This window comes from Tyto alba, unplaced genomic scaffold (genome assembly GCF_018691265.1).
Source record: "Tyto alba isolate M040663 unplaced genomic scaffold, T.alba_DEE_v4.0 Super-Scaffold_8, whole genome shotgun sequence".
Lineage (NCBI taxonomy): Eukaryota > Metazoa > Chordata > Aves > Strigiformes > Tytonidae > Tyto > Tyto alba.
The window spans coordinates 21389760-21404710 of NW_024881329.1; the positions used below are offsets into that span (position 1 = coordinate 21389760).

Here is a 14951-nt window from a genome sequence, read left to right on the forward strand (position 1 = left end):
CCCCACCCGCCCTTTCTCCAGCCAACACCAGGCACCGACGCACCCGCAATAACTTGTGTTTATTGACCCAAAGGCGGGCAGATCTCCCCCCAGCCCCACCCCGGGGCAGGGATCAGCTCCAGGTAGATGTGGATGGGGAGGCAACCCCCCCACACACACCCCCCCCGAAGCAAAGACCAAGCAGTCCAGCATCACTTCTGCCGCTTGTAAATCTTCTGAGCTAGGCCAAGGAAGATCTCCTTGGGGAGGCGGTTGGCATGCTTTCTGATCAGTTCCTGCAGGCGCTGGTAGCTGCTCTCCTCGTACTCCTGAAAAGCTGCCCTCAGGCCCAGAGCATCATAGAGCTCCTTCACCTTTGCTACCTTCTCGGGCTCCTTACAGCCATAGTTCTCCTGAGAAAATACCAGAATAAGTCAGGCTGAGGTCCAGCTCACAGCAACTGCCAGAGCTGCTCATTCCAAGCGTGTCAGGAATCATTTCTTGTTTTCCCTGCTACCATCTTAGACTACTCACAACAACCAGCCCTACTCCCAGCCAGGCAGCAGCACAGTGCAGCTACGCAGGGTGGCACATGGCTTTTCGGGTGTATGTTATGGCACTACCCACCCTCTAACACCGCGTCCTCAGGGAGGGAGTCCACACCACCTCTCCCCCATCTTCAGGGGGTTTGTCAGCCTGGTGGTGTTACCTCCAGGATCTGCCTCTGGTCTGGCGTGACCCGACGCAGACACTCCACCACCAGCCAGCTGCACTTATTGTCTTGGATATCAGTGCCAACCTTCCCTGTCAGCTCCGGATCCCCAAAGCAGTCCAGGTAATCATCCTGTATGAAGATGGAATTACATGAGCGGCACAACCAGCACCTTAGAAGCACTGAAGGACGGGAAGCCACCTCCTACCTGGATCTGAAAGAATTCACCCATCTCCAGCAAGATTGCTTTGGCATTATCATGCTCCTCCTTATTATCAATACCAGCCTAAGAGGGGGGAAAAAGAAATAAAGCCTTCCCATATCTGGCTTCCACCTTACTTCTCCCATCTCCCCAACCCCTTGCCCTCCTTGACAGCCTCATACCAAGGGTTGGGCCCCTCCTAAGTCTCTTTCCATAAAACTCACCATGTACATGGCAGCAGCCACAGGCAGGTAGAAGGAGTAGAACGCTGTCTTGTACTTGACAATTGCCTTATACCTGTAGCAGAGGAACCCTGCTCAGTGACAAATCCCAGGCCTTCCCCTCCTGTCAGGGCTCTGCAGATCAGGGCCAGCCGGAGAAAAGCAGTATCTCCCTCCAAACCAGCCCCCAAGCTCTGACAGCAGGAGCACAACTTGCCCTGCAAGGCCTGGTAAGTGACAGCAGCATTTCAGCAAGCTGTTGTCTCTCTTACACAGTCTGGAAGGGACTGCAAGCAGAGCCAACTTGCCACACCAGGGCTGGCTTCTCTGTCCCCTTCTGCCTCTTTACCTCTGCTCACTGAAGCGATTCAAATCCACCTGGGAAATGGGAGCAGTGATGAGGTCCAGCATCTGCCCAAGCTCTGTCTGGTAGGCAGTCTGAAGAGGAAAGAAAGGATTATTCATGAAGTCTCCCAGGAAAGTCCCAAGAGCACAGTGAAAACCCCAAACCCAAGCCCCATTTCAGCTCCTCTCCAAGAAAGGGTGCATGTCTGGCAGGATGACCAGGAACTTAAGGAACAGTCCAAGATCCACATGGCACCAAGCATCCAGGAACAGCCCAGAGTCAGGGCGGATCTGCAGGAGGGGGGTGCAGGGGCCAGGCTCACCTGCAGGAAAAGCTCCAGCAGATGCAGGTAGTAGGGGCGCTCCCCGCAGTATTTCTTCAGCAGCCTGTAGACAGACGACTCGAGGAGGAAGGCATCGTTGACAGCATCCAGACCGATCCCCTCCTGCACCAAGAGCAGGGAGGCATCACGAAACACCTCGACCCCAAAGGCCGCCCTGCACCTGCCCAGCAAACAGGGGCCTCCCGAGCGTCCTCACCTTCTTGTACCAGCACAGCTGTCCGCGGCGGGTGAGGGATGCGTCCATGATGTCATCAGCCACCAGAAAAAAGGCTTGGAACTGCGAGAGGCTGGGTTAGGGGGTGTGGGGGGGTCCCCCCCGGGCCCCCGGCCTCCCCCCGGGCCGGCTCTCACCAGCTCAATGCACCAACCGACGGCCAGAGCACACCGGAGGCTCTCCGGGTCCTGCTGCCCCGGGGCCGCCAGCTCTCGGAAAGCGGCCAGCACCGTCAGCCCGCGGTTGCACTTCCCGCCGGGCGCGTTGTACTCCAGCACCTGCGGGCAGAGAGGACCGGGCAGCCGGGAGCGGGCAGCCCCGGGCCCACCGGCCGCCCCGTCGGGCGCTCCCTCACCTCCTTCAACCGAGCCACGGCGTCGCCCACCTCCGGGTGCCCCAGGCCGCCCTCCGTCAGGTCGCGGACGATCTGCGGGAAGAAGCTCAGGAACTCCTCCCGCTCGGCCGCTGCCCCCCGCGCCCCGCTGCCGCTCATGGTGACCGAGCGCGACCGACACCCGCTGCCGGTGCCCGTGTCCCCGACGGCCCGTCGAGGGGCTCCGCCCCGCCCTGGCGCGGAGCTCGCCGGGACGCGTAGTCCGGAGCCGCGGGGGCCGCCGGCGCCGCGCCACCGCTCGACTACAACCCCCAGCGTGCCCCGCGCGGGGGCGGAGCCATCCGCCGGCCTCGTCTGGCGCCCGCCCTCATTGGCCCGCTCCATCGTATGAGGATGAGCCCAAGGAGGCTGAGCCAGTAGGAGCGCGGGGAGGGCGGGATCGATCCAGCCGATTGGTGGAAAAAGAGAATGGAGCGACTGCCTGGGCCGAGCACGGGGGCGCAGCGCAGCCCGGGGAGGGGCGGGGAGCTGGGGGTTACGCGCAGCTGGGGTGTGCTTGGGGGGTGTGGGCAGTTGGGGGGTGTTTGGGGAATCCGAGAAGCTGGGGGATGCTTGGGGGGCGCAGGAAGCTGGGAGGTGATTGGGGGGTGGGGGAAGCTGGGGGTGTTTGGGGGGTGCGGGAAGCTGGGGGTTGTTTGGGGGGTGCGGGAAACTGGGAGGTGATTGGGGGGTGCAGGCAGCTTGGAGGTGCAGGTCGGGGCTACTTAGGGGGTGTGGGCAGCTGGGGGTTGCTTGGGGGGTGCAGGCATCTGAGGGGTGTGGGCACCTGGGGGGTGCAGGGGTGCTGTGCAGTGTAACAGGGGGTGCAGCGCAGGTGGGGGTGCACCACACACCTTTGGGTGCCGGGGGGGGGTTGGTCCTGACTTCCTGCCATCCCGGTGGCTGTCACCCGGCTGGGCCCAGCTCTGCGGTGGCACCTTACTGCGCGGTGCCGTGCGGGACACCGCTGCCGGCCCCGCAGCTCCCTCCCCGGTGCCTGCGCCGCTGATTGGCAATCTCCCATTTATCCGCCGTAATCCTCTAATCTCAGCTAACCCTGGTTTAATCAATCTCTGCCTTGTTGCTGGCTAATCCCCCACCCCCGCCATTGCCGCAGCCAGGAACGTGGGGGTTTGGGGCAGAACCACCCCACACCACGGCCAGGTGCCCTTGCAGAGCTGGGGCCCGGCTGCCCAGCGGCACAGGGCTCTGCCTTGCCCCCGGGATGGGCAGCGGGGCTCTGCCTTGCCCTGGGACACGGTGGGAGCCAGCAGGTCCCTTCACCTCGTCCCCAGCTCCAGCTGTGTTGGTTGCCCAAGCATCCCAGCCCTGCAGATGGTGGGTAAATCATGGCTGGGTATGAGACACACGGGTTGGAATTCTATTTCCAAGGAAATGCTCTTTTTGTTTCTGGCAGCTTCGGCGTGCTCTGCAGAGCAGTTCTCTGGCCAGGCCTGGGCAAAGCAGCCCGGCCCTCCAGCAGGATGCTGGGGCAAGGCACTGTTAGCCTACACACACTCTTAATCAGGCTGGCTTCAGTGTAATCTGAAATAATCAAATTAGAAAGAAACTGTTAATCAGCTCTGATCTCATCATGTGTCACGGAGTCTAATTCTTGCTGCTGGTGGGGCTGCCGCAGCCCCGCAGCCGTGGGGAGAGCCAGCGGCGCAGCGTGGGGCGGCTGCCTGTGCTGGTGGTGCTGCGGGAGGGCCCGGAGGCAGGAGCTGCCGTGGAGGGCTGAACTCAGAGCAAAGCTGCGTCCCCAGCCCTGCATGGGGCTGTGAGCCGCAAACGCCCTGGCTGCTGCGGCTCAGGCACCCCAGCCCATCTCACGCTGCATGACCTTGATTTAATCTAGTTAATGCCTAAAGTCTGCTCTGCAATCAGGCAGGGTATCAAGCCTCCCCCTCCCCCCAGGTTAATAAATGGAAAGGAGATGGGATGGGAAAATAATTAATCAAAGATAAAACATTAATCTCCCCAGGGTCTAAAGCGACGGGGGTGGGCAGGAGGGGACCTGTTGCCTTTGGGCTCCCACCACGCTGCCCAGGGCTGCAAGGCCAGGGAGATGCCCTTCACCAGGCGCTCAAGGATGGCCTGGCTGCTCCTGGCTCCAGGGAGGGCCAGGGTTGGATCTGGCTTTTAAGTAGGAGCACCTTGACATCCCTCCCTGCCCCATCCCGACCCCCCAAGCAGGGTGCTGGGGGTGCTGGCGGGCAGCGCCAAAGGAGGGTCCCCCAGACCAGCTCGGAATCTCTCTTTATTATTTAAATCCATTATGTACAACGACCAAAAATAAAAAAACGCTTTTAAATTCTCTGCGATATGAAAACTACAAGCTCTGTACATCGACTGCTGTGAGTGCAAGAGTGAAGGATCATGGTCTTTGGTGGCTAGACTTGCGCCCACGCACGCCGCAGAGACACGCTCGTGCACAGCCGACACCCCCAGCCCCTCCAGCCGCCCCTTTTGCCTCCCCGCCGGGACGGGGTGCTGGGGCAGCTCATGGCAGGGGTTTGCCACGACAGTGACCGGAGCACAGGGTGGCTCTGGCTCCGGGCACGGGGCTGTGGTGTGGAGAGGGTGCACCGTCGGCACAGCTGGCAGAAGCAGACCTGAGCTCGGTGCTATCCGGGCCGGCTCGTGTGCTCTGCAGGGGACACCTAGGATGACCACTAAAACATCTAAATCACGCAGTGTAAACACAGCCCAGGAATGTCTGACTATGCGGCCCGGCTGCAGACCCCTTCCTGAGGGGCTGCCGGGGAGACACCGACCATGGGGATGGAGCGGGACATGGGGGTGGGCAGGGGAGGGGAGTTGAAGTCTGTGAAAAAAAAGGCAGTGCTGGACATCCCCTCTGACGGACACGCTGATGGGATTCCTGCTGGGCTGCTGTGCCCCACAGGCTGGGCTCCCTGAGCAGCCCTGCGGTCCAGACTGGTCCCGACTTCCCAAAATGTGAGAAGGAGAACTGAAGACCTCACTTGGAGAAGTACCACATGGAACAAGACTCTTGCCCGCTGCACTGGGGGTCCGGCAGGCCCCGCTCGGCAGCTGCCAAGCCCCAGAGCATGACTACAAGCCATGGTTCCTGATTCCAGTAGTGGGAAGCAGCTTGCGCAGCGCGGCAGGATTGGGAGAGGACACTACTCTAACCAGGACTCTTAACACAGTTGGTCCAAAGCGACACTGTAAGCTCAGCTGCTCGGCAGAGCCACAACTCGAACACACATTGCTGACTACGGGCTCTGGAGGGGCAATGTGGGATGGCTGCAGGGACCCTGGGCCGCTGCCCACCCACACAGAGACCCGGGAGGGTTGGGGGGAGGCAGCCCCACGGCCCCTCACGTCACCCAGGCACTGCCTGGGGGGTTGGCAGCTCTTTGTGACACCCTTTTGCTCACTGCGGTGCTGGTGACTGGCATCTCCAGGCAGCCTGGAAATGCCCCCGCAGCGCAGGGCAGGTGGGCAGAGCCAGGTGTGTGTCCCCCCCACCCCGGGGCTGCCCCTTTGCTGGAGCACGGCGAGGGTCCAGGCCACAGCACCCGGGTGTGGGGGCAGAGCCCTGCCCAGTGGCAAATCCCAACCCCGTGGGGACCCAGCACCTCCAAGGCAAGATGCTCCTCCAAGGTGGGGAGACGCACCCGGAGGTTGATCAGCAGGAGACCCATCTGCCTCTGGCTCCATCACTTGCCACTCATCACATCAGGGGGACCTGCCCAGGACCCCCAGGTCCTGGCACCATGTCCCAAGGGACCTGCCAGGGCTTCAGGGAGGGGAGACCTGGCCCCCGCTGGCCCTGGGTACCCACACTCTGCCTGCCTGGGGACACCCCGCTGCAGGCTCCAGCCCCCTCGCTCTGCCCTTGGCAGTGGGCCCTGGGAGGCTCCTTCTCCCTCCTCTCCCAAAAAGCAAAGGTGCTGGGCAGAGCTTTCTGGGGATCATGTCAGGTGTGTGGCAGCCGCTGCTGCGACAGAGGACGAACTGGAGGAGCCACCTGGCCCCAAGGAGAGGCCATGGGGTGCAAGGGCAGAGTGCAGGGGGGCCCAGCCCCCAAGGAGCAGTTGTGGGGAGCAAGGGTCCCCAGGAGGCCAGAGTTTGGGCAAAGGCTCTGACCCGTCCTGTTGCCTCCAAGAGGAGGGCAGGACTCTGGACAGATGGTGATGAAGCAAGGAGGGGAGAGCCCAGGCAGGGTTCCCGCCTCGGGGCAGTCAGCAGAACCCTCTCCTCATCCAGCTGGGCCAGCTCTGGGGCTGCCCCACACCCATCCCTGCCATGCCCCCATGCTCAGAGCAGCCAGTCCACGGCTGCGGGTGCTGCCTCTCACCTTGTCTTCCTTCTGACACTGCCGGGGCTTCGCCAGGCGCTCTGCCTCTCCTGCTGCCTCCGCTGCCGGGGTGCCCAGGTCCCTCCTGCCTGTGCACGGGTGCCGCCGGGGCCTCACATGTTGGATGGGAGTTTGGGCTTCCCCGTTTCCACCTCGGGGCTGAAGGCCACAGAGCCCTTGCGGGAGGGACCTGCTGCCTGCCTGGACGCGGAGACCGGGGATTGCGGGGTGGATGTTCCTGCCACAGAGCGGCTGGGTTGAGCCAGTGATCCCGAAGGTGTCTGCTGCAAGTGTGCTGGCTGGCCTGGGATCCCTGGACATGGCTTGGCGAGGAGTCCGGCTACTGAGGGAGAGGATCTGCGGGCTAGGTTCCCTGCGGATTTCCTACCCTGATGCAAGGAGCTCCCATCAGCTTGCTGGGCCACTTTATTGGGAAGGGAGGGCTGGGAGGCGGAGAGGAGCCGGACGTCCTGGGTGAGCCGCCCCACCGGCAGCCCCTGGATGCTCCTGTGCTTCACCAGCTGCTGGGGCTGCATCAGAAGAGAGATGTGGGAGCCGGTGGCTCGGGACAGGCTGTAGTGGAGCGTTCTCCCTGCCGGCAGTGCCTGCTCTGAGCTGGGGGAAGGAGCCCCAGCCGCCTGCTGCAGCAGCGAGGTGGAGACCGAGGTGCCACGGGATTTGGAGAGCTGGGGCTGGGAGCCGGCCGGGGGCTGCTTAGCTGCCGATGGCAGCTCCCCCTTTTGCACCATACGCGGCAGGGGCTGCGCCCCGTGGCTTGGTCTCTGGGCCCCGCTCTCCAGGGGCGCCTGGGACTGGACCATGGGGGAGGAAGGCGAACCGGCGGCGGGTGTCTGGAGGTGGGACTGCACTCCTGACGGGGAGCTCACGGAGGAGGGCCGGGAGCCTCCCAGGCTGGGCTGGGACCTGCGCACCTGCTTCGTGAGCAGGGTGGCCTCGGGTGAGAGTGGGCTGGAGATGGAGGAGGGCGGCAGGAAGATGTGGGCTTGCAGGCTGTGCTGATGAGTCAAGGCAATGGCCACATTGGTGGTGGCGGCGGCTGTCTGCAGGGGTGCGTGCACCAGCGGCTCCCAGATTACTGGCTTGCCGCTCAGCTCCCGGCCCATAGCCATCTGCTGCAGGTCCTGGATGTTGTGGGCCATGTCCTGGTCGTGCTTCACGATCTGCTGGATCATCTCGTTGTTCATGGGCCCCGCGCTGTGCTCAGCTCGCTTGCGGAGCAAGATGGAGTTCTTCTTTCCTGGGAGGGAGGCAGCACTGTCACCAACCCTGGGAGCATTGGCTCCTGGGGACACCATGGAGGGCAGGGTGGCGGTAGGGAAGGGACAATAAAACCTCACCAGTGTGCCAATGGGAAGCAAGACCCTGGGGAGGGTCCAGGCTGGGGCAGAGGGAGAAGGGACAAAATAGGGGAGTCCTGGCTCCAGAGGTGCCGGGGTCTGGGGTCCTGCTTGTCCTCCGCAGGCGAGGGGGTGTGAGGACAAGCAGCTGGCCAATGCCAGACAGTGAAAATATGGGGGGGGGGGATGACAGCCCCCCTGGGAAGCCTGTCCTACAGCATTGACCGGATCTTGCCTGGAAGGCGAGCAGGATCCTGCAGGCAGGCTCCTTCCCTGTGCTCCCTCACATCCTCATTGCTGGGCACCCACGGTGCAGGGGTGCTGTGATCCACAAGGTCTGTGATGCCATAACCCATATGGGGCTGGTGTGCCGTGGCCCCGGGGAGCCAGGCGCAGAGGCTGCTGTGCTGGGCCCGGGGGCCACTCCTCACCTATGCGGTCCAGCCGGTCCATGGCCACCGTCTCGAAGGCCCTGCGCATCATGGGATACTCCTCCAGCACCTCATTGAAATTATCCACCGACAAGGAGTAGAGACGGCAGTAGGTGTCCGCTCGCACGCTGGCCGTCCGCCTGCCCCGCGTCAGCAGGCAGATTTCTGCAGAGAGATAGGTTTGGGTGTCAGGATGATGCAGCCGTCCATCCCCTTCCCGAAGGCACCCCGGGTACCAGCAGCTGGAGCAGGGATGGGACTGCCCAGCAATCCCACACCCTGCAGAGAAACAGAGCATGCCTCAGGAGGAGGGACAGACCCAGACGGCCATGCCCTTAGCCAGGGACAGCCTCTTCCTCCCTCCCCAGGCCATGGAGACATTCCTGGGCATGGCTGCTGTGATTGCCTGGCCCGTTTCACTCCCAGACCTGTGCTTGTAGCCCATAAGCTGGCTCGGATGCTGTGCTCTAAACCACACTCCTCTCTGGCCAGAGGTGGGGTGGGTGGATGCCCCCTCTGCCCAAGCCAGACGGAATTCAGGGCTCTGACTGCTGGGCCCTCTGATTCAATCTGCTGGACAAGGTACCCCATAACAACAGAGGTGGTGGACTTCTGAGCCCCAGAACCTGGTGTGAGGTGGATGCTAAGCCTTTGGTACTAGGCAAGAGGGTAGAAACATCAGGAATGCCCCAGCTCCTGCGCCCCGGCAGCTCTCCAGGTTCTCTAGCCCAGTCTCACCCCCAAAGTAGGAGCCATCAGACAGCTTTGTCTCCTTGTTGCCCTTGGTGAGGATGCTGACCACCCCGTGCTGGATGAAGTACATCTTTTTGCCCACGGTGCCCTCACGGATGATGAAGTCCCCAGGCTGGAAGACCTCAAAGCGCAGCTTGGTCAGCATGGCTGTCACAAAGTTGGGGTCCGCGTTGGCAAACAGGGGCATGTTGGCTACCAGGTTGCGGCAGTTGAAGTTGATGATCTCCTGTGGGGTGAGAAGCAGGTCAGCAGAGACATCATCAAGCCTGACCCCAGCAAGTCCCCAGCACTGGGGGGCCTGCCCGTACCTCTTTGAGCGGCTCACTGAGCTCCCCCAGAATGTTCTCCTCATCAAACATTTTTCCCTGGTAGCGATGCTCGTAGTACTCGTGGATCCGCTGGCGTGTGTCCCCAGGCAGCTTGTGGAATGACATGTACTGCTCCACTTGCTTGTACTGTGGGGACAAAGCAGAGCCACGCAGGGCTGCGCTGAAACAAGCTGCACTGTGCCAGAGGCTGGCAGCACAGCCGGCCAACGCTTGCCCCCTCCTTGGCAGCAAGAAGCAGCTGCTGCCAGAGCCAGGATCCAGGCACCTCCGCTCCAGGACCCTGTCCCAAAGGCCACCTCCAGGGCAGAGGACAGGAATCCCGTGCACTTAGGATGCGGAGGGTCCCAGGGCAGAGGCCAGGATGAGGCCTCACTATGCTAGGGTGAACCCCAACATCATGAATGGGCTGTCTCTATCCAAACGGGCAGCCTGACCCACACCCCCCAGGTGAAGTGGCAAGGGCAGGGATCAGGGCAGGAATCTGCAGGGCTGCACTGAGCTGGTCCCGGAGCTGGACCCACTCATGCCAGGGCATCTTCCCCCACCACTCAGGCGCTCACTACCCCACCCCACTGACCTTCTCCTGGTACTGGCGCCGAGACGAGTCAAGCGACTGGATGAGGGCGGTGGCGTGACCGATGAACATGGCGTAGCAGGTTGCCCCCACGATCATGCTCAGCATCGTGAGCCAGACGTCGGTCATGCCCTCGGGTGCCTGCTGGCCATAGCCGATGCAGAGCATGTGGCTCATGGCTTTGAACAGGGCATGCGAGTACTGTTTCCCCCAGGAGTCGTTCTGCAGATGGGAGAACAGTGGCACTGGCGGATCCGCTGGAAGGAATTGCTGGGCTGAACCCTCCAGTCCCTCCTCCCCGAGCCAGGGAGTCCAGAGCCCCAGCAAAAAAAAAAGGTTTCTGATGTGTCCAAGCCCAAGGGGCAGGGCTCTGCTCCAGGAGGAGGCATTGGGGACTGTGCGAAGCCCTGAGCCTGCACCAGCCCCTGCTCTGGGGACGGGGCAGAAGCCTCACTGCCCTGTTCCCTCCTGGCAGGGCACAAGGGATTCCCCTGGCTGGTTCCACTCCAGCAGCAGCCAAGATGGGCTGAGATTGGAAGGTGATGCAGAGATTCCCTCTACCCCATCCCGCTGCTGTTGTAGGGCTGAGACCAGCAAGACACTGCTCCACAGCATGTGGATCTAGGCAGCTCCAGCCTCAGAGGATGAGATGTGTAACCAAATCCTCTCCTCCCCCCCAGGAGACGCACAGCCCCTGCCCAGGGCACTCACCACCATGCGGTTGATGGAGACCCAGCAGTCCTCAGGGAAGTCTTGCAGCATGGGCACTAGGAACTGGAGGCAGCCATCCCAGTGACACAGCAGCAGCATCATGCCGATGAGGTTGAAGATCCTCACCACAGCACTGGCCAGGTCGTATGTCATATGGAAGATCTGGGGAAGAGGCAGGACTGGAGCTACAGAGAAATGTTTCCCAGAATGGCCCTCTGAACCCCTGCCCTCCAGCCAGCCGTACCCCACAGCCAGGGATCCCTTGGCCTGAGACCCCCAAGGAGTTCTCACCTCCTCCCACTGGTGGATGTAGCGGATGAGGCGCGAGAGGCGCAGGAGACGCAGCAGGCTGAGGATCTTGGTGAAGCGGACGATGCGCAAGGCCCGAGCTGTCTTGTAGACATCAGAATCCACCTGGGTCTCCAGGTCAACGATGAGGAAGATGTAGTCAACCGGGATGGAGGAGATGAAGTCGACCAGGAACCAGCTCTTCAAGTACTTCATCTTGATGGTGTGAGGATCGAGGATGATCTCTGTGTTGTCCTCCACCACAATGCCTGTCCGGAAGTTCAGCACCAGGTCAGCCAAGAAGAAAGTGTCCGAAAGCACATTGAAAACGATCCAGGGAGGGGTGTTCTCATCCTTGAAGAAGGTGATGCCCACAGGCAGGATGATCAAATTCCCCACCATCAGGAGCAGCATGATGAGGTCCCAGTAAAACCTGCAAGGAGGGAGCGCGGGGGCCAGAGCAGGGCAGGGAGAAGTGGGGAGAGGCAGGACACAGCCGGTTAGAAAGAAAACTCAGGTTCAGAGTTAGGGAGTCCAACACACGGTGGAGAGAGAGGCACACGGGACGCATGCACACATGCCCGCCCACACACACGACTGAGCCCCTGCTGCTTGGCTGGGACACATGCAAGTATGTGTGCGTGGAGAGGAGCAGTTCTGCATCGGCTCCTGAGGCAGAGCAGGGCCAAGGGTCTGGGGGAGCAAATGTCACCCTGCATGTGTAAGAACAGAAGGCTGTATCTCAAGGTGCTCGACTGTCGCTCCTCCCTCTCCCTGTGGCATGGCAGCGCATGGGCATGTTTGCCCCCACCCCAAACTTGATGTCTGCCCTGCAGAAAACTCAGGGAGGATGGGGGCTTTTTTCCCTGGAGCTCCCTGTCATCTGCCGGCTCCCCGCCACCACCCGGACTGGCTTAGCAGGATTTAGAATAAGCTTTGCTGGTTACGCAAACTGAGTGCCGAGCTCCTGAGGCAGCTGAGGGACTCCGGGGGCCGGGAAGGCTGTCGGGATTTTAGCACGAGTGAGCCAGGCAGCAGCCAAGCAAGGATAGACAAGTGCCATCACCACAGAGAAGGTGGGAGGAACACGTCTGATCCCAAAAGGGCTGCTTGCAAGCACTGGGAAGGAGCTACACAGCCCTGGGCCTGCAGGACCCCCCTAATCCACCTCCGTTCTCTGAGAGTGGACAAGCTTAAAGGCTTTGGAGGAAAAGCCAAGAGACACGGGGCAGCAGTTGATTATCATTTGGTTATGCCATGAAATTCAGCGTCCCCCGTTCACATGCAAACATGGCTGGGATGTTTTAATTCTTCACACAAACGCAGGTAATGCCTTTCTTCAGGAGGCTTGCAACAGCTCCTGCGACAGCTTGGTGGACTTCTGGGTTCCCTGCTCAAAGTCTTTACAGGTGCCTGGAAAAGCAAGTCCAGCTCCCACCTTCAGGTTCCTCTGTTAGCCCCAGCCCCTGGTTGTGGGTATAGACCTGAATCTCCAAAGGTGACCTTAGGGCAACTCTTAGTGCCTGGTGGATCCAAACTGGCTTTTGCATGTGACAAGAAGCCTGCAGGTGTTTCGTACCCTGCGTCCTCAGTGGGGCACAGGCGCCGGGCTTTCAGCAGGTAGTGGGGAAGAGGAGGGATAAGTTATGGCACCACATAAGGCTGATTCAGGGAGAGAGCACCAGAGCCTGGCAGGAAAGGGGGCACCACCTCCCCGGGGAGCTCTTCCAGGGCTGAGTAGCCTCACACAAATTAACAACTTCTTGCCCACGACCAAGATGTGCTGGGACAGGCAAGGCGATGCTGGACAAGGCAGAAGGGGCCTGACCTGGCCGAGCAGTTGCCTCCTGCTCCCCAACGCTGTGCCCCAAGAAATGCCACACACTGAGTGGGGAAACTGCCTACCCCCTGAAGCTGCCTGAACCTGTTGGGAGCTCTTGATTCAGATTTAGGCTCAAGCTTTTTAGGGCAAGACCTGTCCTTTACTCTGTGTCAGGCCGAATGTGTGGGGCCTTGATCTCAATGGCCTTTATGTATCCCCATAATATGATAAACACCGGTGTAATCCCACTGGCTGTCTACCTGCCAGCTTGCTTCGTGTCACCGGCTGTGCAAGCTGCTCCTGCCAAGCTCAGGCTCACAAACTTTGGGGTGGCTTCCCTGGGAAAAAGGTTCTAAGGGCTTGCAGCCCTGTGTTGCGCTGGAGCAGCGCAGGGGAGCTGGCATGTGCGAGGGGTCAGGGCCCAGTGGCAAGGGGAGCTGGCTACAGGTGCCAGGGACCTGCGGCAGGCACCAGTCCTGCTCCAGAGTGCTTTGCTAGGCTGAGAAACATCAGCCGTGTCACAGCTTGATGCAGAGGAGATGACTGCCTGGCAGCTTTGTCCCCCGTAGAGAAAGCCCACCCTATATGACTCAACATCCCCGTGACACCCAATTCCTCCCACATCATCCGTCCCCGAGCTCTCCCTGTGATCCCGGTGACACCGTGAGCCAGGCCCAGCTCCTCGCTGGGTGCCCTGCCCTCCTCCAACAGCTCCCTGGGCTGTGGAGATGGAGCCTGTGCTGGGCGGGCACTGCAGGCAGCTCGCGGGGCCCGCGTCCCCGTGGGGATGGTGCGGCTCCTCACCAGATACGGAAATTAGAAACAGCGTCGAGAAAGGGAGGAAAAGCTCTGCAAGGAGGCAGATGGAGAGCCCCTGCCTCCTCCTTTGTACGCCCAGAGCCAGGTCAGCGGAGGTTCCCCGGCTTGGCTGGGCTGCCCCTGGCCCAGCGGGAGCCCCGAGGGCCCGAGGCTGCGGGGCCCCGGGAAGGGGCTGAGGCGGAAGAAAGTTGTCGGTGCTCGCCGGGGCTCCGGGCGCGGGATCACCCGAGGATGGGGAAGAGGCTGGGGCGGCCCCAGGCACCGGGCAGGGCCTGGCTGCGGTGGGAAGCCGCGTCCTCCCGGCTCGGTGCGGAGCCCCGGCGCCCGTCGCTCGCTGTCCCCGACGGGCGATGGCGGCGGGGCCGGGCCGGGCCGGGCGGAGCCGCGCTCAGCACCGCGGACAGCGGCTCCGAGTGGGGCCGGGCCGGGGCGGCGGCACCGGGGCCGGGGCGGGCGCGGGGCCCGGGTCCCACCTGAAGTCGCTGTAGGGGTGGATGATCCAGGCGCCGGCCGACTTCACCCGCTGCCGCTCGATCTCCACGGCCCGGTGGCTGCCGAACATGCGCAGCGAGAACTTGTTCACGGCGGGCTGCAGCATGGCCCCGAGTTGCCGCTGCACGAACGTGCCCGCCGCCGCCGCCGCCTCGCCCTCCGCCACGATCTGCTCCGCCGCCGCCGGCGAGGCCGGGGCCGCGCTTACCGCCCCCGCCGCCTCCCCGTCCAGCACCGGCGGCTTCTCCCGCGGCTCGGGGCTCCGGCCCGGCGCCGCGTCCATGCCGCCGCCGCCGCGCCTCACGTTTCCTTCAAACGCCCTTGCTCGGGCGCCTTGCCCGCCGCCCCGCCGCACATGCCCGGCCCCGGGCGGGCGGGCGCTCGGTCGCCGCCCCCGGCCGCTCGGTCACCGGTCGCCCTCGTTCGTCGGCGTCCGCAGCTCGGCCGGCGCCCGCCTGTTGCGTACACCCCGGCGCGGGGGAGCGGCGGCCGGGCCCCGCCGCCAGTGGGGAGGCGCTGGCGGCACCGGAGCGGCCGCGCACCGAGCAGCGAGGCCCGGGCAGCGGCGGCGGCGGCGGCGGCGGCGGCGGCGGGACCCCGCGGCGGGCGGGGCGGGCGGGGCTCCGGGGGCGACGGCCGGCGCGTGGCCCCGCC

General features: G+C 62.7%; 2 protein-coding genes across 2 annotated transcripts; both read right to left on the reverse strand.

Moving 5' to 3' along the window:
* Positions 1–40: 40 nt before the first annotated feature.
* On the reverse strand, positions 41–2594 carry FDPS (farnesyl diphosphate synthase). Its single transcript, XM_032985486.2, has 9 exons — positions 2373–2594; positions 2155–2295; positions 2000–2080; positions 1783–1905; positions 1464–1552; positions 1118–1190; positions 900–977; positions 689–823; positions 41–392 (listed from the first exon to the last, which is right to left on the reverse strand). Exons 1-9 carry the CDS (start codon positions 2508–2510, stop codon positions 192–194), a joined length of 1059 nt encoding a protein of 352 aa, XP_032841377.2. The 5' UTR covers positions 2511–2594; the 3' UTR covers positions 41–191.
* A 2068-nt stretch (positions 2595–4662) lies between these two features.
* Positions 4663–14869, reverse strand: HCN3 (hyperpolarization activated cyclic nucleotide gated potassium channel 3). Its single transcript, XM_042785349.1, has 8 exons — positions 14279–14869; positions 11168–11597; positions 10877–11038; positions 10169–10387; positions 9571–9717; positions 9248–9488; positions 8510–8674; positions 4663–7978 (listed from the first exon to the last, which is right to left on the reverse strand). The coding sequence occupies exons 1-8, from the start codon at positions 14578–14580 to the stop codon at positions 6834–6836; spliced, it is 2811 nt and encodes a 936-aa protein (XP_042641283.1). The 5' UTR covers positions 14581–14869; the 3' UTR covers positions 4663–6833.
* Between the last annotated feature and the right edge of the window lie 82 nt (positions 14870–14951).

Bases quoted from the DNA above. Each gene is read 5' to 3' on its own strand.
- FDPS (XM_032985486.2), bottom strand. From the start codon at position 2,510: ATGAGCGGCAGCGGGGCGCGGGGGGCAGCGGCCGAGCGGGAGGAGTTC. The intron at 1,906-1,999 runs GTGAGGACGCTC...CTCTTGGTGCAG, and splicing joins AGCTGTGCTGGTACAAGAAG to GAGGGGATCGGTCTGGATGC. The intron at 393-688 runs GTAACACCACCA...GTATTTTCTCAG, and splicing joins ACCAGAGGCAGATCCTGGAG to GAGAACTATGGCTGTAAGGA.
- HCN3 (XM_042785349.1), bottom strand. From the start codon at position 14,580: ATGGACGCGGCGCCGGGCCGGAGCCCCGAGCCGCGGGAGAAGCCGCCG. The intron at 9,718-10,168 runs GTCAGTGGGGTG...TTGTCCCCACAG, and splicing joins GGCGCCAGTACCAGGAGAAG to TACAAGCAAGTGGAGCAGTA. The intron at 7,979-8,509 runs GTGAGGAGTGGC...CCTCCCTCCCAG, and splicing joins GGACCGGCTGGACCGCATAG to GAAAGAAGAACTCCATCTTG.